Here is a 22,090-nt window from a genome sequence, read left to right on the forward strand (position 1 = left end):
TGAAATAAGACATGGGTTTTTTTTTTTTTTTTTAAAGGTTTGTTTATTTGAAAGAGTACGCATGCGCTAGTGGGGGTGGAGCAGAGGGAAAGGGAGAGAGCATCTTAGGTAGACTCCCTGCTGAGTGCGAAACCCAAGGCAGGGCTTAATATCATGACCTGAGCAGAAATTGATTTGGATGCTTAACAGACTGAACCACCCTAGTGCCCCAAGACATGGGTTTCTAAAATTGATCTCTGCTGTACTGCATTGTAGAAATGTTTAAGTGGTGTTTGTGGGCAGTTTGGGAAAACGCAGTACTTCCCCACCTCTGTTACGGAAATGACAGTTGGAGCAACTGCCTGTTGGCCCAAAGACTACTTGACAACCACCATCCACTTTACCCAGGTTCTGAAGATCCTATGTGATTGAGGACTGACATACCCTCAATCAGGCAACTGCTGTCCACTGTCCCCAACTCACTAAGGAGCCCCCAGCTGAGACAGGTTGCCTGTGAGCTGGTAGGGTGCTGTGGCATTCTGGCTCTGGAGCCCCGTGGACCTGTTTTAACTGTTCACTAGCTTGGTGACCTTGGGCAAGTCATACACTCTCTCAGCTGTAGTTTCTGACAGTACTAACTTAAGATGATGGTTGAGGACAGGTAAAAATTATGATCATCAATATGCCTAACTCGGTACTTGGCATATTGTGGTAGGTGGTCATTAAGGTTCATTCCATTTCATAATATTTAGTCCTGTGCATATTAGATGAGGGTAGGATTGGAAAAAAGACCAGAGACTTGTGAGATTTTTTTTCCTTAAGGAATCGGTGGAGAGGAAAGGAATTTAAATGTGTATTTTCCCAATTTTTAAAAGCCTTTTATACTTAAATAACAGCACATAATAATTTTATGAATAAATCAAGCTATACATAATGCTTTTTGCACATTTTTAATTTTTATAAGTTCTTCTATTCACATTGTGGAATATTTGCAAAATAGAGGACGAGTCGCCTGTGATCTGTGCACTGTTCGCATTCTGGTATCTGTGTGCCCAGCTTCACTGACAGACATTAGATGCGCATGCCTGATATCATGTGTCTATCTCTGTGTCCTCGGAGTCTTCCCCCATCCCCAAACATAGAATGACTTGGGAAATTTATTTATTTATTTATTTATTTATTTATTTTTAAATATTTTTTTTATTTATTTGACAGAGAGATCACAAGCAGGCAGAGAGAAGCAGGCTCCCCGCTGAGCAGAGAGCTGGACGTGGGGCTCGATCCCAGGACCCTGGGATCATGACCTGAGCCGAAGGCAGTGGCTCAACCCACTGAGCCACCCAGGCACCCCATGACTTGGGAAATTTTAATCTGCAGTCCCGAGTGCAGCCGGCAGGGTTGGTGACATCCACTAGGTACTGTAGGCTGGCTCAAAGCACTGATGGCAGAGATGAGAAAAGCAGTGATATCAAAGCAGAGAAAGTCATGAAACAGAGAAGAGAAGGGAAGAGGAGAGAGGATAGGTGAGGAGCGGGGGAATAAGGAAGGTGTCCCTACACATGCGCAAATCCAGAATCTTTTAAGAGAAATAGTTTGGAATGAGGTGTGTTCGTTAAATTACGGTTGGGTTTTGCTGTCTGTATGGTAGCCGCCATCTCTGAGATGGTTTCTTTGGTATCACGTTCATGGGCTTTTGGCCTCTTGGGAGCCGTAGGAGAGAATCTCTGATTGGAGGATCCTGTTTGAATGAATTCTCACGGGGCTGTATATGCACAAGAGAATAATGGGCTCCGCTGGCCCAATATTAGGGGCCGCTCAGGAAGTGAAAAAACCTGGTAGGATAAAGATCAGAATAACCCCGAGCTCCTACTGCTGGGTTGCTGAGGATCCCACTTCCGGCAGAGCCTTCTCGATCCTTCTCTGAGTCTGTAGAGGGCGCTCATGTCACTGGAATCCCACTTCCTGGCTTAGGGCAGGCAGAGGAGTAGGAACCCTGAGAGGCTCAGATCTCACAACAGGAAGTCAGCAAATCTGCCCTTTGATGATGCAGGCTGGACTTTGAGGCAGGCAGGCCTGTTTCTCAAAGAGCGGCACTTCCATGAACTCTTTGGTTCAGGTTGCATGCTTGTGGGCTCTATAGTGCTGGTGAATGGGGAAGGGGCATCACAAGTTAGAGTCTCTTCCTTGGGAGAATGGTTCATCTTTTTCCTTTTTGCCTACAGAGCTTGTACTGCGTGTTCCCCAGGTCCCCACCTTGCGGCTTCCACTACCAGCCTTCGGTGTTACTGGCCTGCTTTGTGCATTCCTGGTGCATGGCTTGTCTTGCAGAGCCCTCCCTGGAGCCTTGCTGAGGCAGCTGGTGTTTCCACAGCTCTGTCTCAGTTATCCATTAGCCCTTAGCACACAGCACTGTAGCTACTTGTGGCTGATACCCGCCCCCTGCACGCTAAACCCCCACAGGGCAGGGACCTTGCGGCCTCATCCGTCTCTGCAGCTCTGCCTCCTAGCATAGGCCCCGAGATCTGAAAGGCCTTCTTGAATCCGAAATGAGTCAATCCGCCTTTTTACAAGTAACTGTTGGTGACTTAGACTTGCTCCTAAAAGAAGTAGAAGAGAGAATGATTCAAAGAAAGGAATCACTTTAAGTGAAAGAAAGCAATAAATTCTCTTGGACAAGAGGCCCCACCCTTGGCTTTGCCACCATTTTGCTAGAACTATAATATTTTGGTTTTAGTTTTCCCCCTTGATAGTGACTTCTTCATTAGGTTACCTGAAAGCTGGTTCCAACTGTTATGGAACATTTTTGATCAGGGGTTAGCAGACTACAACCCGTGGGCCAGCTCTGGCTCTCCGAGGCTTTTTTGGCAACAACCACACACGTTTGTTTATACATTGTCTTACGGCTGTCTTGTGCTACTGTGGCTGAGTTGAGTAGTAATGACAGAGACAGTATATCTACAAAGCCCAAAATATTTAGTACCTGGCCCTTTACAAGAAAAGTTTACTGGTCCCTGTTTTAGATGATAAATGGCTCTGTCAGCCCACAATCCTCAGTCATGCAGTGATTATCTGATGTGAAGCGGCATTTTGAAGAGGTGCATGTGTAAAGGGTTCAAAAGACCTGATTTCTGTACTTACTAGCCAAGGAACCTTCGGCAGGTCATTCTGGTACTCGGAGACCTTTCCTTCATCTATAAAACAGGCACTGAAAATGTCCACCTCACCAGGGATTCTGCACACTGCTCTTGAGGGCACTTTGTGGATGTCAGAGCAGCTCTTACAGCGACTGTGGCCATCCATGATCGTTGCCATTCTCTTGCTCAGGAGGAGGACGCCAAGAAGCTGGTGAGCGAGGCCATTGCAGCGGGCATCTTCAACGACCTGGGGTCTGGAAGTAACATTGATCTCTGCGTTATCAGCAAGAGCAAGCTGGACTTCCTGCGCCCGTACTCAGTGCCCAACAAGAAGGGGACCAGGTAAGTGGCCCGTGTCCCCCGACTCCTGCGACTACTTGTGGTCTCTCCATGGCACTTAGAGTTTTCTTGATTAGTAACTCCAGTGTCCCCGAGCCAGCCTGCCACACAGACCTTTGAGTCCTTATTTGCTTTATGATTTGGGTAGCTGGCAGGTATAGAAGGGTGGTTTAACCTGTAAAATGTTGGTGGGAGAGGTAGAGCAGGGCCCAGTAGAGAGGGGGTTTGCCGGGAGAGGTTCGAATCACCTGCTGTTCTTTCTCTAGTTTCTTAAAGGGATCCCCTGAGTTCCTGTATGAAATTCCACGAGAAGCACTTTTCAGGGAAACCAGCCCACAGCTTTTCTCAGAGTGGCGGAGGAGTCGTAAGCAGTTATAAACCATGGGTTAGGAGTCTTGCAAGTTAGCATGGGGAGCGCCTCAGTGCCTCCTGCTCCCCAGGGAGCCAAGCCGGTCCCCCCGGGGACACAGAACAGCAGGTCTGTATCTCAGAGGCTCGGCCCAGGCTCAAGAGTGGGGGACAGGGTTCCAGCCGGTTTGCTGACTAGAACTGGAAGGTTTCTAGCCCTCGTGACTGGTCTCATCTGCAGTCTCGCATTGTTGTCCAGCTGTTTGGCCATCCTCTGGCTCCTGACCTCTTCTGCGGTCCTGACAGCTCAAGATGGGGTTCCTGAGCACTGCGGGCTTCACAGATTTGACCACTTCCCGGCAGCCCCGTAGCGAGGCCAGAGCGTAGCAGGCACGTCGCCTTCACACTCTCACTGTGTATACACGAATTCCAGGTCGGGAGTAGTTCCAAGGAAAGAGCAGAACATTGAGAACCAGCACCGCACTCAGCATTGTGGGAACTCTGTGTGCTCACAGCCGGCTGCGGTAGCTCAGTAGCAAAGAGTTCTGGCTTGGGCTGGGAAGAGGTCATTGCCCGGCATGGTGACTTCGGGCCCGTCAGTCTCCTAGTCTTGGAAATGACGGAGCTAGCTAGGTGAATGGCCCGTGGAGTACCTGGCCTTTGAGCTGGAAAGGAAACCACCTTCCAGGCCTGGGGCTGTGCTGGGGGAGCAGGCTCTGCCAAGCTCCCTGACGGCTTGGGTCCCCCATTAGATGCAAGATGCTGCAGGAACTGAGAGTTCAGGCAGGGCGACATGGTTCCGCTCCATCCAGACAGAACAGCGTCCTGGGTGAGGAATCTGGAAGCCACGTTTGAGCCTCTGAAAGGAGTATTTGTGTAGGACAAGGAACCTGTGCTCAACAGTGGCGCATCTTAATTCTTCAGGACATTGGCACTCACAACGTGTGAGTAAACCGACAAGAACAGACACAAAATGACCCCCTTGGCGAGTTCTAAAGATTCATTGAGCTGGTACAGAGGGGCTCACCCCATGGCAGCTGTGTGCCCCCTGCCCTCTGGACAGAGCCACTTGCTGCTCAGGGCCTGGGCCCCACGGCAGCGCTGCACTCCGGAATCCCGCCGCCCTCTTTCCTGCCAGTGGCTGACTGGTGGGCGCCGCCTGGGATAGCGGAGTTCCTTTCGCAGAGTGGGCAGTCGGGGTGGGGTTAGGGCAGAGATACGGCCGGGCAGTTGTGGACCCAGCCCTGTAACTTCCTCTTGGCTGCTCTGCTGCCAGCCCGCTGCAGCCCTGCTTGGGGAGGCCCTGCCTGCCTGCCGATGCCAGGCGCCCGTGCCCCGGGGTGGTGAGGAGGCTCTCGTGTGTCGGAGCCTCCCATGGACATGGCGGTTCAGAGGAGTCAGGCACACAGGAGCCACAAGGGGCTCTTGCTCCAAGACCACAGGCTGCCAGGGGTCCATTCGGGGGGCGGGGGGGAAGAGCTGCATCTTCACGCCAGCAGGGGAGGGGCGAGGCACATCTCCGAGAAGGTGCTGCCGCCTGATCCTTGGAAGAGAGTGTGGTGGAGCCCGAGGTCCAGGCAGAAATGAGGCCAGCCGCCTGCTGCACGAGCTCCTGGGTTTCTGCAGAGCTCTGATGTCCGCTTCTTCCTGCTTCCTGCTCCCAGTTTGAGCACCAGTGCCCATCTGAGGGGATGGTTTTCAAGGAGCACGTGGTCATGGCATAGTCAGCAGCCTTCTGTTAGTCCGCGCCAGATTGACAGAAATAATGTCCCAGCTGGGGAAAGACCAGAGGAACAGTTGGATTTGTACTGCTGTTTGACGATACTGTAATTCCTGGCCCCAATGTGAGAATTAGCAGCTCAGATGTGGCTCTTACAGACTGACTGCTCGGAGAAACCGCTGTCGAGTCACCCCGAGAGAAGGCGTGGGGCATGATGTGGTGGTGACCCACCGCACTGCCGCAGGGAACAGCTAACCCTTCTCGAGGCTCAGGAGTGTGGTCTAGAGGGACAAGTCCAGAGTCTGCCTGCGGGTCATTTTTATACTGTTCTCGCTTCCACATGTTTTTAGTGTTTAAGGTAACAATTAGGTCATCCTTGTTTCTACACAAGAGAAGGGTGATGACAGCCTAACAAAAGGGCCCGCTTCCTGCTGATACTGAAGGGTGCTTTGGGGGAGTTGAAGCTCAAAGGCAAATGGCCAGGTGCTTTCCAGCATCTTTTGGGGACGGTGAGGTGGAGAGGGAAATGTGAGGGCCCACTAAGTGCCAGGTGCTCTCTCTCAGCGCTTTTGGGGCACACGTATACTGGCACCCCTGTTTTGTAGCCCTTGAGCACCGGGGAGAGTGAGCCTTGGGGCAGTGGAGTACCCCTCCGCCCGGGGTTCCAGAGCTGGGAAGCAGGAGGCCAGGCTCTGAGTCCAGTCCTGCTGCTGCTTTGCCTGAGTACTTGTCCCTCTCTCCAGGCCTCTGTTGGGCTCCTTGAGGGGATCCTAACTCTGCTTTTGATTCTCTCCCACTAGGTTTGGCCGGTACAGGTGTGAGAAAGGGACGACTGCGGTCCTCACTGAAAAAGTCACCAGCCTGGAAATCGAGGTGCTGGAAGAGACAGTTCAAACAATGGACACTTCCTGAATGGTGTCCAGGGAGAACCTGGGCTTTGAGCAGCACAGGAATCACCCTGATGGGCTGATCTGTGCTCTATGGGGGGGAGAGGGAGGGGCAGTGGAGGCTCCCCCGTAAGACCTTCATTTGGCGCAGTGTCTGCTGAATGAGACCCAATAAAAATGAAAACCGGATGGAATGGCTGAGGTCTGGAGGTTGTGTGGTTTTTTAGTCACTAAAGCTCATCAACCTGCCCCCCCACTTTCAGGATAGGCTTGCCTCCCCCAGTGCCCGTCTGCGTTCACACAGGTCTGAGAGCAACAGGACCCTCTTCCCAAAAGCAGGTGAGGCCTCCTCTGTCGTGGAACCTTTCTGCCCATCCTTGTGCAAACTTCTCCTCTTTGTTCGGGGTGGTCCCAGGTTTTCTTGTTTTGTTTTGCTTTATTTAGAGTGAGGGCAGCACAGCCTTTTAAATTAGCAGCCAAGTAGGAAAAAAGTAGAGACATCAGTTCTAAGTACCAAGAAAAAGCAGGTAGGTGGACAGTTGGCTTCGCCATTAGCTGCATAAAACTGGGTCCACTGCTCGTCGGCCACTTTCACAGAAGTCAGTGGAATGTTCTGCGGCTTGCTGTTTGTAATAATTAGGGTACCATCATCTCACAGGCCCTCGGGCCTGGTGAATGGTTGAAATTTCATGCCTCCAGAGGGTCCTGGTGGGCAAAGTTGCTCTCATGGTGTTGAATGGAGCATGGTGTACAGAAAGCAAGTCATCCGCGTCTGATTCTGCCACGGGTGACACAGTAGAGGCTCTGAGAGCCATAAGCAGAATATGTGCAAAAAACTCTGTGTGGAATCAAAAACTTCTAGTGGCAAGTGCTAGGCAGGAGATCGGGCCTTGACTCTCCCCCCAGAGAGAGCGTGGCTGGGGTACACGGGAGAGTCCCAGCACCATTGTCTTCCAGAGCAAGCCCATTTTGGGGGCAGCCTCCTTTGTTAAAACTGCAGGGAGTAGGGTAGGAGGAACAGTGGAATTATTTAGAGCAGTGTCTTGGCTGATGATGATCAAAATTATCTGGGGAGCTTAAAAAATTCCAAGATTACTCAGAATGTCTGGGGCCTGAGAAATTGTTTTGAAAGGCATCTGGGGAAATTGTGCTGTAACATGAGGCTGTTTTTAAGTTACCCATGAATCGTACTCACTCGCAGAAGTGACCCCACTTACCCCATTTTATTTCAAACATGGAAAACAAGTACAAAGCAAAGGTTGCATCTGAAGAAAATGTCCCAAACCCGGCAGGGTTACAGTAGAACAGAGTTCACACGTGGGAACAGAGCCGTGGCCCAGCCCAAGTCCTTTACCCCCAGGGAGGCCTGGGCCCCTGGTCAGCAAGTCGGCTGCAGTCAGAGCACCTGACCAGGACGCTGAGTGGGCGGGCACGTCTCTATCTGGAGGCTGAACTGTCACCAGGTCGATGGGTGACAACTTAGACCATATGAGGATTAACTTGAGTAGAAAAGCAAAATTCAAACTATTTCCTTCAGAGCTTGAGTTTTCCCTAAGTTCACATTTATAAATTAGTCTTCACAGTTAATCCTATTTGGGAACAAGAAATAAATGAACATAGTTCTGGTTTCCTACACATCATATAGTTAGTTGTACGTTAATTCTTGACTTACATGGTCCATGGACTTCAGTTTTGCGAAGGGGCAGGTGAGTGGCTACCATTTTGGGGATCATCTACAAAATGCTAGGTAACTTGCCTATTTTATTTCCAATTCTGACAGCAAGGCTGAAGGTAGACACTATTAGTCCCATTTTACAGATGAGGAAACTAAGGCTCAGAGAGGCTAAGAGAGGTGCCCAGGGTCATGGTAGGCAGTTGCAGAACCAGAACTTGTACAGAGAACAGCCTGAGGGCATGGTTTATATTTCTATTTTTTGTATCCCGAGCTTCCCACAGAGGTGAACAGACCCTTAACACTGTTAAATGAACTGCCGGCCTTCCAGCAGGCGATGGCGGGAGTGCCCGAGGTGCCCGGGGCGGAGCCGGTGATCAGGAGAGGCGGGCTGGGCCAGGCCGCACAAGAACACAGCCGTGGCTCTCGAGAGACCAGGTGCCTTCTGAGACTCTGTGCCAGATGCTGGGCTCTCCTCATCGTCATTGATCAAGTTATAAATGTAGATAAAAAATATTTGGAAAATCTCCACTCTACTTTAAAAAATTATTTCCATTTTATCCTTTTACAACAGAGCAAGCACACAGCTTGATTTTTTTTTTTAAAAGATTCTAAGAGCTAAACTGAACTTGCTACTAACCATTTTGAAAGGCTCACTACAAATCACACAGTCTCCTGCAATTCTCCCGTTCTTACAAACCTTGACGGGTCACTGAAGGAATCATCCTAGACATTCACATTACAGTCCAGATGCGAGGGCTGCGCCGGGGGCTCGCCGAACCACCCACCCTTGGTAACAAGCCAGCTGAGATTGTCCACAGTTTAAAGAAAGGACTTTCGAATGTGACCACCAGTGACCCTGTGACCAGTGCCCCTCCCCCAGCTGCTCTGCACTCAGCATCTGCTGTGAAGCCCGGCCTGCTCTGGGGAACCCGGCGAACCCTCTGGTCTTAGTTGATCTAGGCTACCAGGCGGCCACTTCGGAGAGGAGACTCAGGTGAGGCAGAGTGGAGCGGCTCTGAGCCGGCGCGCTGCGTCCGTGTTCAGGTGCTGGAGGTCCACACGTGCATCTGCTTGGCCACCTGGTGCACGTAGCCGATGTCGGGTCTCTGGTTGGGGTCGGGGTAGATACACATGCTGACCAGTTCCCGTAACTGCAAGGGAGAGGATAACATGTTATCCCTCGGGAGGCTCTGCCCTCCTACCGGAGGGGACGCCTGGCACATGGGTGAGCGAAGACGGGGGCCCACCACGGCCACCGAGGGGCGCCAGCGCCAGCGCTAGAGCCCAAGGCCCCAAGGCCACACTTGGAGACCCTGTGAGTGGCTCTGTCCAAACAATTGTGAACTTCCAACTGCCCACACTGCTCTGTGTGTGTGTGTGTGTGTGTGTGTGTGTGTGTGTGTGCTGTCAGTCATGCCGACACCCAAACCAGAGGACAGAACTCAAGGCAAGGGCTTATTGATCATAATAAATGCATTAACATGCAGCAGGGCTGCAGTCTGCCCACCCCCTGGCCTCTTTATTGTGCTCATGAAAGACGGAGCTTTTAATTATACAGACACTGAAGGCTGCGCCTGCCTCGGGGTGGGGGAGGGGCGCCTTGAGCCTCTGATCGCCCCGGTTCTTCTGATAGCCAGAGTGCCAATTATTTTAATGGTAATTAAAATAATGACCTTAAAAAGCCTACATCTTAACTTGCATCACTGGGCTCACTGCAATTTTTTCATTTAAATACCTGGTGCTAGAAGGGGCCCGGCTGGCCCTGCGGGGTTGGGGGGCTGCAGCAGAGAGAGGGCTGGGCTGGTCCTGAATAAGAGGGCTCCTGTGGACTTGGTGGCTGTGCTCAGGGAGTCTGCGGAGGCTGGAAGGGTCAGGCGGGAGCCCTGGGGCTACTGGACGCGCTCCCATGTTTCACACCCGAGGTGTTTCAGGCTGCAAACGAGCTTTCCCAGGGTCGGGCTTCTGTGAGCTTCTCTGCAACCCATGTGCCGCCTTTTTGGGGTTCTGCTGCTTCATGAACACTGGGAAACCCCTGGCCCGAAAGCTGCGGCTGCGCCCGTGGGCGGCCTGAGCACTCCTGGAGTGGGAGGTTGCGTGTGACCAGACAGTCCATTTAGGAATCTTGCGGAATCTCACAATATTCAGGGGAAGGCCGCAGTAGTGGCCCCTGACAAGTTCATGTACCCAAGGAAAACGGAGGAAGGTAAAGTCATCGTGACTCCCAATTACGCAGCAAGGAGACTACGCAGTTGGCAGTGAGAGCCTGTTTGAAAGCCTGAGAAACAACAATAACGTGTCTTATACCCCGAAGAGGTGACGCGTGAACTTCAAAAGTGAGGTGAGCTGAGCAACTCCAGTGCAGAGAAGCCCCTCTCACTTCCTAACACCCGGCCTAGAAATGCTGAACGGAGCTGGTGAAAGCCGGATGCTCTGGGATGTGCGAGGCCACAGAGTCGGAGTGACTGACTTGGGAGAAGGGGGCGGAGGACTTTATCGGTTTTATTTCATTTCAACTTCTGTCTACAAGGCAAAGATTATGGTTCCCATTTATAGGTGGGAAAGGGCCACAGAGAAGTTCTAATGTGCTCCAAGGTCCAAGTCTAAGCTGCTTCTAAATAACACAGATTTTCAAATTTTAAAAGGTGAGAAAAGAAAAACCAAATGCAACTATGAACTTGGTTATGAAATCTCTTAACTGGACCTGTCCTGCCAACTGTCAGTCCAGGACTGAAGTACTTTCTTCAGGGAGACGCAGAAGAACTCTGTCAAGCCGCTGAGGCTAGAGCCACAACAGAAGGGCACCAGACGACTCCCCAGGAGTGCGTCCTCCCGACCCTGACCCTCGTCCTCCGGGAGTCTGAGATGCCAGTGAGCGTGGTGTTAAGTGTGAGGGCTGCCAAGAGGGGTCGCTGATGACTCTTTTGGTTGCTCTGCCTGGACACAGCGTGAGGGCCCGCTGGGACACCTGGTCCCTGCAGCCCAAGCCCCTGGTGCACGAGGGCTGCTCCTTCCAGAGCCTTCCGAACCTCCAGGATTGGGACGGCAGCAAGCTGCACGGGTGGCACCTTAGCCCAGCGGGACCACTGGCTCCCGAAGAAGCGTGGCATCAAGAAACAGGACTGCACAGTGGCCGCGTGCAGGACCTCTGGGTTCCAATCCCGCCTTCGCCACTTGTGAGTTACGTGACCTTGGGCAAGTTACGTTAATCTATCTGTGTCTCAGTTTCCTTGGTAAAACAGGAGGTGGGGAAGGACCCCACGGTAAGTCATAAATGTGAGCTGCTGTCCTGCCACAACAGCCTGTGGTCCGCAGGGTGGGCCCAGGGAGGTCCCGGAGTCCGCCCCACACCCACTAGTGCGGCCCTCGACAGAAGGAGCATGGAGAGTCGGCACAGCATTTACCCAGAGCCTGGCCCTTTGTTACAGTTGGTGGCTCCTTTGGGTGGCACTGGGGTCAGTGTGAGCCCGGTGCTAAGCTGAGCACATCATATGCATTACCGAATCCTTACGCTGACCCCGGGAGGACGCCTCTAGGATTATCCCCGTGTTACAGACGAGGAGACCGAGGCTCCGAAGAGTTCAACGACTCGCCCAGGAACAGGGAAGAGGGGCCACACCCTTAGCCACACTGTGTTGTAAACCTGTCGTTTCATCTGCACATCCTATTTACAGGGGTGAACAGTAGCCCTGCTTTCCAGAAGATGGCACTGAGGGAGGAGATACGCACACGCAGCTGGGACCTGGCACGGACCCAATGCCAGAACTGTCTGTGTCCAGAGCCCTCACACCCAGAGTAAAACGCTGCAAATAAGAGCCCAAGGAGACCAGGCTGTTTGCCGTGGTTTCCTGTCATGGGAACGGAGTGGCAGCCAGCGCAGCGGATGGGGCACCCGGGGTCCTGCCACCTCCCGCCTCCGCGTCTGGTTCCTGTTGTCCCACACGGCACAGAGCCTGCCTCTGGGACCTGCAGCGGCCAGCCTCGTACTCAAGCACCGGCTTGGGAGCCAAATGGGCAGAAGTGTGCCAACGGGGCCTCCCTGGCCAGCTCCTGCTGGTTTCTGGGCCACGTACTGCTGTGGGGGCCCACAATGGTGTCCGTGAAACCTCTTTAGTAAAATTAATCTACTTTTCCCCCATACCCCCCCGCCCCTGCGTCACTTTCCCAGAAATCTTCCCTTTTCACCCAGTTAAGAGAACCAAGTTCACACCCACAGCCATGGCATTTTGGAAATGGCTCTCCTCTCAAGCCACTGCTAGCCGTAAAGCTTCCCAGGCCTGGTGGCGGCAAACTCACCTTCTCCGAGTAATGTTCTCCAGGGAGAGGCGGGTAGTCACACTGCTCGATCTTCTGGCAGAGGGAGAAGAGGTTCATTTTATCTCCATAGAAGGGGCTCTGGAGAGCTGCCATCTGCGGGGGAAAGGGGGGGATAAGAAAAGTGAGTTTGCAGCCTTGAGGTCCAGGGGCAAAAGGGACCCCTCCAGATTGGGGTGCTGTCCTCCTCTGGTCCTGATGGGGACTGTCCAGAAGGATCTCTTAAAACCCCTGAGGGAGCTGGGATACAACACAACAGCAGTTTCAACTGAACTGAACCTTATCATGCAAGCAAATTCAGTGGCACGAGGCTTCAGTGGTAAAACTTTAAAGGCAACAGGGAAGGGGGAGCTGAATACGGAGGACCAGCCGTGTGCTGTCACACGACCCGCCTCACGCCGCAGCTCTCCAGGACCGATTCTGGTCGCGTGCACATGGCAGATGGGGAAACAGGCCCTGCTCACTGGGATTTGTGCCTGCGCCCAGCAGGCTCGCTCTGGTGCATTGTTCCATTCTGAAGACACCCATGGGAGGATGTCTAAGTAACGCACTGAGGAAATTACCCAAGGACTAGCATTTTGGGGGCGGGGGGAGGTGAGGCCTTTCATTTTTGGTTTTCATTCTGGTGTTTTCACTAGCCTGAGGGCCTGGAGTTCGGGGCAGTGGCTGGTGCTCTCTGCAGAAGCCGGCAGCCCTGGATGCGGGGGTCTGGGACCCCATGCCTCGCAGAAGCTCCGGGGTGGAGGGGCAGCAAGCGCCTGGCTCCGCAGCTGGCCGCAGCCTGCCTGAGTCCCAGCTCTTCACTCTTGCTGGGTGTCTGGCCTCCTGTTTCTTAGTCCACAAAATGGGAAAGGCTCTACCTGCAGGGCTCCGGGCAGGCTCGGCCGGCACGGGTGTCCCCAGCCTGATGAGGCCGGGGACACCGGCTCCACCCTGGGGCACTGGGAAGCGAGAGGACTGTGACGGTGGCCCAGCGGGGTCTCCCCCAGTCGGGGAGCTACCAGTCTTCCCCTTTCAGGAGGGTGTCCGGATTCCCCACCCTGTCCCTCACGGCACTACTCGGGGTTCGTGGGAGCTCAGGGCAGCTGCGCCAGGCACAGTGCCCACCCCCCCCCCCCACCCCCGCCGCTGATGAACCCGTAATGGGATTCAAGTGCTTCTCGTCACTCTGGCTCACTGCTGCCTGCCGCCAGAAGACGCCCAACGCCTCCTGCTAATGAAGTGCCGTCGGGTCTTTGTGCCTGCCTGTCCGCTGGGGAGCCGGGCTGCCAAGGCCACTCTGTGCAGACTCCTCGGCCAGGGGCTCCCCGGCCCCTGAGGGATCCTCACTTGGCCTCAGGCCCCGAGGGCCGGCCAGCGAGCCCTAGCGCAGGGCGGGGAGAAGGCCGTGGGTGTTGGGTGTGCAGGTGCCCACCGAGCTTTAGTGTCCCAGTCTGACCCCATCCTCTGCTCACCCCCACGGGCAGGTCTGGCCTCCTTCAGGAGGGCCCAGGGGGCTTCCGAGCCCAGGCGATGTTCTTGGGTTTACAAAAGGCCTCTGAGGAGGCAGCACAGTGCGGCCTGGGGACTTTGTGGTTGCCTCTGACCCAGGCCCAGGGGTCCACACCTGTGGGGAAGCACCTGTGGGCCCAGGTGCCAGGGCCATGCCGAGTGATTTCGGGGGTGTTCGGGGCCAGCCTCACCTCTCCGCCCATGACCAGGGGCTCCGAGCCCCTGGAGGAGGGCTGTGGAACCCCCCCTTGCAGGTAAGCTGCGGCGAGGGACCCCTGGGCCGGGAAGGGCATGTGTTGGCCCTGCCCACTGCGGGCCCCGCCAGCCTGACGGGGAGCCCGGCCTACTGCCGGGTGTGCAGAATGGCACCGGCTTGGGTGATGCAGTTCCAGCAGCTGGAATGAGAGCCTCGGTGTGAAGGGCTAATTGGACAGTTTCAAAAGGACATCTGTTGCCACGGTAGAGAGCAGCTGAGGCTCGAGGGCGGTCACTCGGGGTGAGCTGGGTGCCCTCCGAGTCGGGGCTGCATGATTAAGATGGATTTTCCTGGAAAGTGTTTCTGTTCAGAGTAGAAGGAACATTTAAAAACGCTGGTGCCCTAACACAGGCCCTGGTTTCCCGTGTGTGGGACCTGGGAGGGAGACTGGCTAATCCTCTCAACAAGCCACTGGGATGGGCACAGACCTTGCTGGTGAGGATCCCCAAAGGGCCCCGGAAATTAGGGGGGACGCAAGCCCCTTCAGAGCGTTCCTCCTCTCTTGCGGGACGCTCCCACACCGTCCTCGATGGGGTCAGAAGAGGGCTCCGCCGCGGGGGCTGAGACAGCGGCTTCTCCATCCACAAAGGCAGCGTCTAGGGACAGCAGCGTCCCGCCCGCTGCCGGCTACGCGCCTTCCACCCGGATCAGGGCGCCAGGCTGTGAAGGAACCTCTGGGCCTGCTCGAGGTGCTGGGATTAGAACAATTATCCGAAATGAGGAGATCCTGGCACGGGTGACCAGGAGACCCCCACCCCCATCCCCTTGCCGCCTGGTGGACGTGGCGGCGGACCCGCCGTTCGGGCCGATCCTGGTGGCCGTGTCAGAACACCGAGAGCTGTGGCTCTCAGCGCTGCTCCTCAGATGCGCAACTTGTCCTCTCTGGCGTGATCGGGATGACACATAGCCAGGCACGTGGGAGACTGTGGCCGCTTGCCCCCCGCCAGCGGGGCTCAGACACACTGGTGTGTGATTTGAGATGTCAGAGGGAGAAGGGGACTCTGACTTCAGAGATGACAGCAAATGCCTTGGACTCCCGCCCTGTCAGGACACCCATCTTGTCACCTAGTATCTCCCAAGCACATCCAGGAACGACAGACGCCGATCACCCCATGGTCCACAACCCTGGTCCCTCGCGAGCCAAAGGACACCCAGACTCTTCTCTGGGTCCAGCCAGAATTCCAAGCAGGGCTCTGTCCCAGGGGCAGCTGGTCCTCAGTCTGGCTCCCCCGCAGCTTTCTTGCCAGCTCTCAGTCCGCTGAGGCTGCCGTGAGAAGATCCCCTGCCGAGGGTCCTGGGGCCGGCACTGGCCCAGCCAATTCCGTCAGCTCGGTGCCCGGAGCTGAGCTCGTGTGTACGTGCGTGCTGTGGAGCCCGCCCTGTGGGCCAGCGCCTCCACGGGGCGTGCTGGGGAAGGAAAACAAAGCCCTGGGGTGCCGGAGCTCCGGCATCTCTGCTGGGGGCTCCTGCCACTGAGGGGGGGGGTGCTGCTGTCACCTGGGGCTCCTCACAGCCTGGCCTTCCTCTCACAGGGGCTCTGGGCCAAGGCCCACAGGCCCCTCTCCATGCAGTCATGCCTACCCGAGCGGACCCGCTGGGGAGAAGGGGCCTAGCGCCGGCTCGGGAAGGCGCGTGCGTCCAGCCCTGTGTCTGGCCAGGGCCTGGCTCCTGTCCACGGGGTGGGCTCTGACAGGCGGCCTGGGGACCAGTGCTCATCTTGGCCACTTCCTGGCTGTGTGACCCTGGGGTGCCTCTCCCTAAGCCCGTTTCCTCCCTTATGGCCTCGTGGGACTCTTGTGATTCACCCCAAAGTCTAGGGCAGTGCCGCTCCCCGCTGCTGAGCCGTCGGCCTGTTCCTTTTCAGGCTGACCTCTTTGAGATGGGTCCCAGCAGGCCCCCACGCAGGGGGAGGACGAGCCAGCCGAAATGCTCCGTGACAGCTCCTCACCAGCCTGGGAGAACCTTCAGGGGAGCTCAGGGGGTCCTCAGCAAACACCTGGCTGCAGGTGACAGGGGGTACAGTGGGCTAAACAAAGGCCCGCAGGGATGTCTGCATCTTCATCCCGGACGCTGTGAACCTGTTACCTTTGATGGCAAAAGGGATTCAGCAGATGAGATCCCTTCAAGGACCCCAGGTGGGAAGGATGTGGGTGCTCCAGGCGAGTCTTACATGTAATCACAAGTGTCCTCGTAAGGGGGAGGACGAGAAGGTGAGTTGCCAGAGGGGGACAAGGAGGGGGTCACGAGCCAAGGAGTGCAGGTAATCTCTCCGTGTTCCTCGGAAGAGACAAGGAAGCGGATTCTCCGTAGAATCTGTGGAAGGAACTGGCCCCGCCAGTACCTCGCCTTTTGTCCACTGAAGTGGCTTTTGGACTTCTGGCCCTCAGAACGGCAAATGAGCAATTTTATAAGTTGTATGAAGCCATCAGCTTGGTGGTAATCTGTTACAGCAGCCGGAGAAAACCAAAACAGGAGGCTCCGGAGACGTCCGGCCCAGGCTGGGGTCGGGGAAGGCCAGGGCCGCGCTCCGTCCCTTCAGGTCACCCTGGCTCAGGTGGCCTCCCCCTGGGCCACGCTCAATCTGCAGACGGGGCCCGGAGGGGGTGTGCGGGGGGGGCGTCCCCGCCACGGCTCTGCAGGCTGGCGCTCCTGGAACACGCCACAGGCTGGGGAGCGGGAGCACCAGCCGTGTCTGCGGGAGGCTTTCTCCCAATTACCAAGCCCCGGGCCCAGATGCATCTCCCTCCCTGTCTGCCGGGGAAACATCCGCTCCCTGCAGGGCTCGGAGTGGGGAGAGGGGTGACAGCCCGCAGCAGAACCCCTGGGGCCTGACATCCTCCCGGGCCCTCGCAAACCCTCTTCTGTGGGAGGCCCCGGGCCCTCGGGTGGAGATCCGGGCCCAGTGCCCCTGAGGACGACCAGGCCCGAAGGATTTGACGGATTTCCCTGACTTCCCACTGCCCAGACGTCCCTCCCCGGTTGCGAGCCGCAGGGTCCCACACGCTGCCAACAAATTAATGAGCTCGGCTGGCCCAGGGTCTGAAGCTGGGGAGCCTGGTCAGACGTTGTTCAGGGGCGGCAGAGGAGACGAGACGCCGAGGACCGCCTCCCGGGACCCCAGGCTCAGGCGGGGCCTGGGTGGGGAGCGAGCAGCTCTGTGCCAAAGGCTTGGCATGAGCACGGGGAGTCAGCTGCCGTCCCCTGGCCGCCGGGAGAAGGCCACCGCTGCCCGTCACAGCCAGGACTCACACCCTGCTCGCCCGAGTGTCTGTTTATGTTCAGAGACCCTCAGGGTTCCCCAAAGCAGGAAGCAGCTTCCGGAAATCCCAAACCCAGAACGGAAAAATGAGAGGAACCAACCCACCCCTGGCCCGGGGACAAGATCCGTGAAGCCTGGAGGACAGAGCCGAGTCCTCCACGGGCACAGAGGCCAAGCTGCACTTCAGGTTCCCGCTGGCCAGAGCAGAAAGGGGAAGGTGGCCGGGTGCGGGGTCCTCGCCGCCGGAGGCAGAGGGCAGGTGCCGGCCATATGGCTGGTGCGGGGTCAGCGAGGGTGAGTCGTGGACCCCCGCCTGCCACTGCTGGGGGCCTCCTCTGAGCCAGCCTCCCTTCCTGTGCACTGCTGCCAGGGAAGCTCCCGGAGCGAGATGCTGACTGCTCCCCCAGGGCCTCTAGGAAGCGAGAAGAGCAGAGCTTTGAACTCAGGTCCCTCCGACCCAAGTGGCCCATGCCAGGGCCCCGCACACACTCACCTGAATTACCGCCGCGAGTTAGCTGCCTGCACGCACACACGCATGCGCACACTGGGATTCACACTCGCACACCCTGGAGCCCTGCCACACTGAGGGCATCTGCTTGGTCCTGGGAGTCCCCGAGCAGCAGGACCTAACCCTGCGGACTGACGCTGTGGACGATGCCCAGGCGGCCGGGGGATGGAAGTCGCTCCTCAGACCCCAGGCTGGGCAGAGGGGCAGGGCTGCTGATGCTGGTGCATGGAGCCTGCGGAGGGCTGGGCTGGCCTATGACCTGGGCTTGGCCTTGTCACTGGCCTTCGCAGGCCCGGTGGCCACGGTGTTCACCTGGACTTGGAGAGACGGCTGGACAGACCCCGAACTCGTGATTCATCTTGGGTGACAGACCCTAGGACCAGAGGTTCTGTGTGATGCTGAAGGTTTGCTTACCGGGTTTTAATTCCTCCTCAGCAAAACCAAATCAAACCGGCCCTCTGGGGCTATTAGGGACGTGCAGGCATGTGGGACACCGGCTACACGCCTTTCTTTCCTGTCATCCTTGCTGACGACTGTGCTGACTTTCATCTCTTTTTCTCTTGTTGCCAAAGATGCTGATTTCCCTCCTGATTGCTTCCCGCACCCGCGGTCCTTCCCTAGCTCACCGCCTGCCCACAGCCACTCCAGACCCCCGAGCCCCACACCAGCCGGACTGTGCACAGAGACCGAGATGGGGGAAGAAAACGCAACTCAGCCCTCCTCCACCCGAGGGCCAGGAACCACCCCGCACGCCCCAACCCACTGCAGCCACCAGCCGGGCACCACCTCAGCCTGGCTGCTCCTGTTCGGGGGCCATTCAAAGAATTCCTCCCACAGCAGATGCCCTGCCGGGTCCTAGAAAGCAGGTTTGTGCCCCATCTCTGTCAGGGACCAAGTCACTTCAAGATGACAGTGTGGGTCACAATGACACGCTGCTGACCTCCAGGGGCAGGGGGTCCCAGGCACAGACGCCCCCTGCTTCCTCTGTAACCACTGGGCCAGTTCTTTAAAACGAAACGTCAGCTCTTACAACAGAGACATCACGAACTTTAAACCTTGGGAAGGGACCCGTTCTGACCTCAGAGTCTCACTCAGTAACGCAGGGACAGGTGGGCTGACTGCCAAAGACTCCGGCCACAGGAGCCACCACACGCCCTACTTGGACCAGCAGTGGACAACGTATTCCTTCAGCTTATACCTGAGCACCACGTGCTCCAGGCCCAGAGTCCACAGTCCCAAGGAAGCAAAAAAGCCAGTCTTTGTGACCCCCAAACACCCCCGGGTGCCCCTTCGGCACTATCTTGAGTGTCACTGGCCTGGCAGTCACGGGCCACGTCAGCTTGATAACAAGCCTCTTTAGTTTATTCACTCCCAGCCAGACCCCACACATGCTCAAATTCGCTCTGGGGAAAGCAGACAAACTATCAAGGTTCCAATTTTGAAAGCAAACTGTGCTCCTTGGAGGATTTTTCAAAGCCTTTCCAGTCTGTTCTTTCATTTATCTGGACGGGGACGGTGCGGGGTGGGGACTAGGCCCATTTTACAGATGGGGAGGCGGGCTCAGCAAGTAGACAGAATCCCAGAGCTGCCCAGCCCTACATGGTCCAGCCCAGGATGCTGGAGGCTGCGGCCGCCAGCTCGGAGGTACTGCAGGGCTCAGGCCTCCCTCCCTCCCCTGGGGGCTTGCAACACCATCGTGGCTTCGGGATGGCCTGTGCTCCCAGACCTCTGGGGTGGCTGGTCACAACGTGTTCATGTCATCTCCTGTCTGAGCCTGCCAAGACTCAGAAATATTCCCGTGCCTCCATCCAGAATGGCCTCCAGATCTGGAAATGGCCATGCGGTGGCTCCATTTCACGGCTCAGGGGAGGGGACAGTGGTCTTTAGTGAGGCCCGTGTTGCCGAGCCTGGGAGAGCGTGGACACCCTCTGTGAGGAGCGTGTTGGGAGCACAGGCCAGAGCTGACCCCTTCTGTCCCCAGGGCCCTGTGTGAGGCCTGATGCACGGGTGAATGACCGACAGTGGATGAATGCATCCTGGTTACTAGGGAAACTGGGGCAGCCTGTGCCCCCTCTGTCACCCAGGCAGACATGGGACCCTGTTTCTCATTGCAGCTGCCCAAGGGTGATACGGGCCCCTGTCTGTCACCAGCCATGCCTCTAACAAGCTCCTCCAGCCTGACATTAATCAGGCAGATGTTGGGCCGAGTGGTGTGAAGGCCAGGACCCAGATGGACCCCATGCCAGAGGAGGATGGATGTCACCCAGCCCTGCGGTCCCACCTGGAGCTGGTGGGGTAAGCCCTGCCCGGGCCAGGCCCCTGTCACGCACACCCCACCGAAAGCCCAGAGACACTCACCTCATACAGTAGGCAGCCCAGAGACCAGATGTCAGACTTGAAGTTGTAGCCGTTCTCGTGGATCCTCTCCGGCGACATGTAGTAAGGTGTCCCCACTGAAATACAGGAAGGGAGTGGGTGGGCGCTTCCGCTCTGTGCAGGGAAAGATGTGAGGGGCGGGGGAGGCTTGGGCGTTGGGGAGACTGGGCCTCGGGCTCCCTCTCCTCCTGTCCCCGCCTCAGTCAGATGAGAGGGCTGGGCCAGACTGGCTTCCATGCTGGGTAGGGCACGAAAAGCCCCTGGAGACCTGACACTCAGTCTGGGGGCTGGGCAGCTGGGGTTAGGTGTTTCTGCCAAGCGTCCAGGGGACTGGGATGCGGGATCCGGCTCTGGGACATGACTGGTCAACTGTCCTTTCAGGCGAGTGCTTAACTCCTGGAAGAGCCCCGATAAGGCTCTCCACAGTGGGGGAAAAACCCACCCGTTAACGCCGACCAGAGAGCATCACACGTGTTCACACGTTCTTGTTCCTGCAGTGAGGCACACCCACTTTACAGATGGGGAAATGGAGGCTCAGGAAAGCGGCAGGACTGAGGTTCAAACCCAGATTTCTGGGCTCTAGAGAGCGAGCTCTTGGCTGCCACCGATTGGCCGGTCCAGACTTGGGGTTGGCCAAGACTTCTTATATCAAACCAAGGACAGAAAAGATAGTGACCATAAACGAAAAGACTGATAAATGGGGACTTCATTAAAATTAGGAACTTCAGTTCCCCTGCAAGACTGTTCAGAGAATTGAGAAGCAAGCCATAGGCTGGGAGAAAACAGGATACATATACCCAACAGTGACCCCGTATGCAGAATATATTTTAAAACTTTTATAAATCACTAAGTAAAAGACAAACCACCACCACCACCCTCAAATTTGCAGGAGACTTAACAGGGCACTTCACAAAAGAGGATACCCCAAGTGGCTGGGAAGCACATGAAACGACCTTCTTCTCGTAAGTCATCAGAGCAATGCAAATTAAAAGCCTCATCAGTTACCACTGCCCACCTGAATAGTTAAAGTTAAAAAGTCTGCTATAAATCAACTTAGTGATGTGTGGAGAAACTGGACCCCTCGTGTGTTGCTAATAGGGACAAAAAATGGTACCCCTACCTTGGAGAACCATCTAATCCCAGCATCTATTACAGCTGAAAATACCACCAACACCATAACCTGGCAAGTCTGCACCCAGGGAAATGGCCAAGAAAAACAAGTGCTTCTGTCCATCAAGAGACATGACCAAGAATGTGCAAAGTGGCTTTACTCCTAATAGCCAGAAACTGGAAACAAACGCCAATCAACAGAAGAATGGATAAATTGATAGCGTGGCCTACTCACACAATGGAATAGTACGCAGCAACAAACAAGAACGAACCTCAGGTACACGTCCCCAAAGGGATCGAAGTCACAGACAGGAGTCTGAGTGAAAGCCAGGCCCAGAAGAGCACACACTACCCGATCGCATTTTTATCAAGAACGGGACATGTATGGATGTGACATCTCAGTTAAAAAGCAGAGGGGCACGCCTGCGGTGATCTGGAACCGTACAGAGAGAAGAGGATTTCCTGAGAGCGGAGAGCTCGCTGTCCCCAGAGGCACGCACACTGCAGCAGAGGGGCTGCTTTGGCCGGGCTGAGGAGGGGCTCAGAGTCTGGTTTGTAACCAGATCTGTGGTCTGATTGGAGGACGATTGTTCTGGATACTTCGAGATCAGACCTTGAAGGCTGCTACACAGAGCATTTTCACAGGCCTGCGGATCCCACACAAAGGTGATGGTGGCGGCTGTTGGTCCAGCTAAAG

At 55.8% G+C, this 22,090-nt stretch overlaps 2 protein-coding genes across 3 annotated transcripts in view; one reads left to right on the forward strand and one right to left on the reverse strand.

Annotated features, from left to right (window-relative positions):
- Positions 1-6,605, forward strand: part of PSMB7 (proteasome 20S subunit beta 7) — a 64,980-nt gene extending 58,375 nt beyond the window's left edge. The window contains exons 7-8 of the mRNA XM_032308762.1: positions 3,304-3,455; positions 6,321-6,605. Of these exons, the coding sequence (XP_032164653.1) occupies positions 3,304-3,455; positions 6,321-6,432 (264 nt within the window). The 3' untranslated portion in view covers positions 6,433-6,605. The remainder of the gene's footprint in view (positions 1-3,303; positions 3,456-6,320) is intronic.
- Positions 6,606-9,122: 2,517 nt separating this feature from the next.
- The window catches only part of NEK6 (NIMA related kinase 6), a 79,988-nt gene continuing 67,020 nt past the window's right edge, over positions 9,123-22,090 (reverse strand). For both annotated transcript variants that reach the window (XM_032308760.1, XM_032308759.1), the window contains exons 8-10: positions 20,266-20,360; positions 12,376-12,489; positions 9,123-9,233 (exon numbers count right to left, since the gene is read on the reverse strand). In XM_032308760.1, coding sequence (XP_032164651.1) covers positions 9,123-9,233; positions 12,376-12,489; positions 20,266-20,360 — 320 coding nt within the window. The remainder of the gene's footprint in view (positions 9,234-12,375; positions 12,490-20,265; positions 20,361-22,090) is intronic.

The sequence above is a fragment of the Mustela erminea genome, chromosome 12 (genome assembly GCF_009829155.1).
Source record: "Mustela erminea isolate mMusErm1 chromosome 12, mMusErm1.Pri, whole genome shotgun sequence".
Lineage (NCBI taxonomy): Eukaryota > Metazoa > Chordata > Mammalia > Carnivora > Mustelidae > Mustela > Mustela erminea.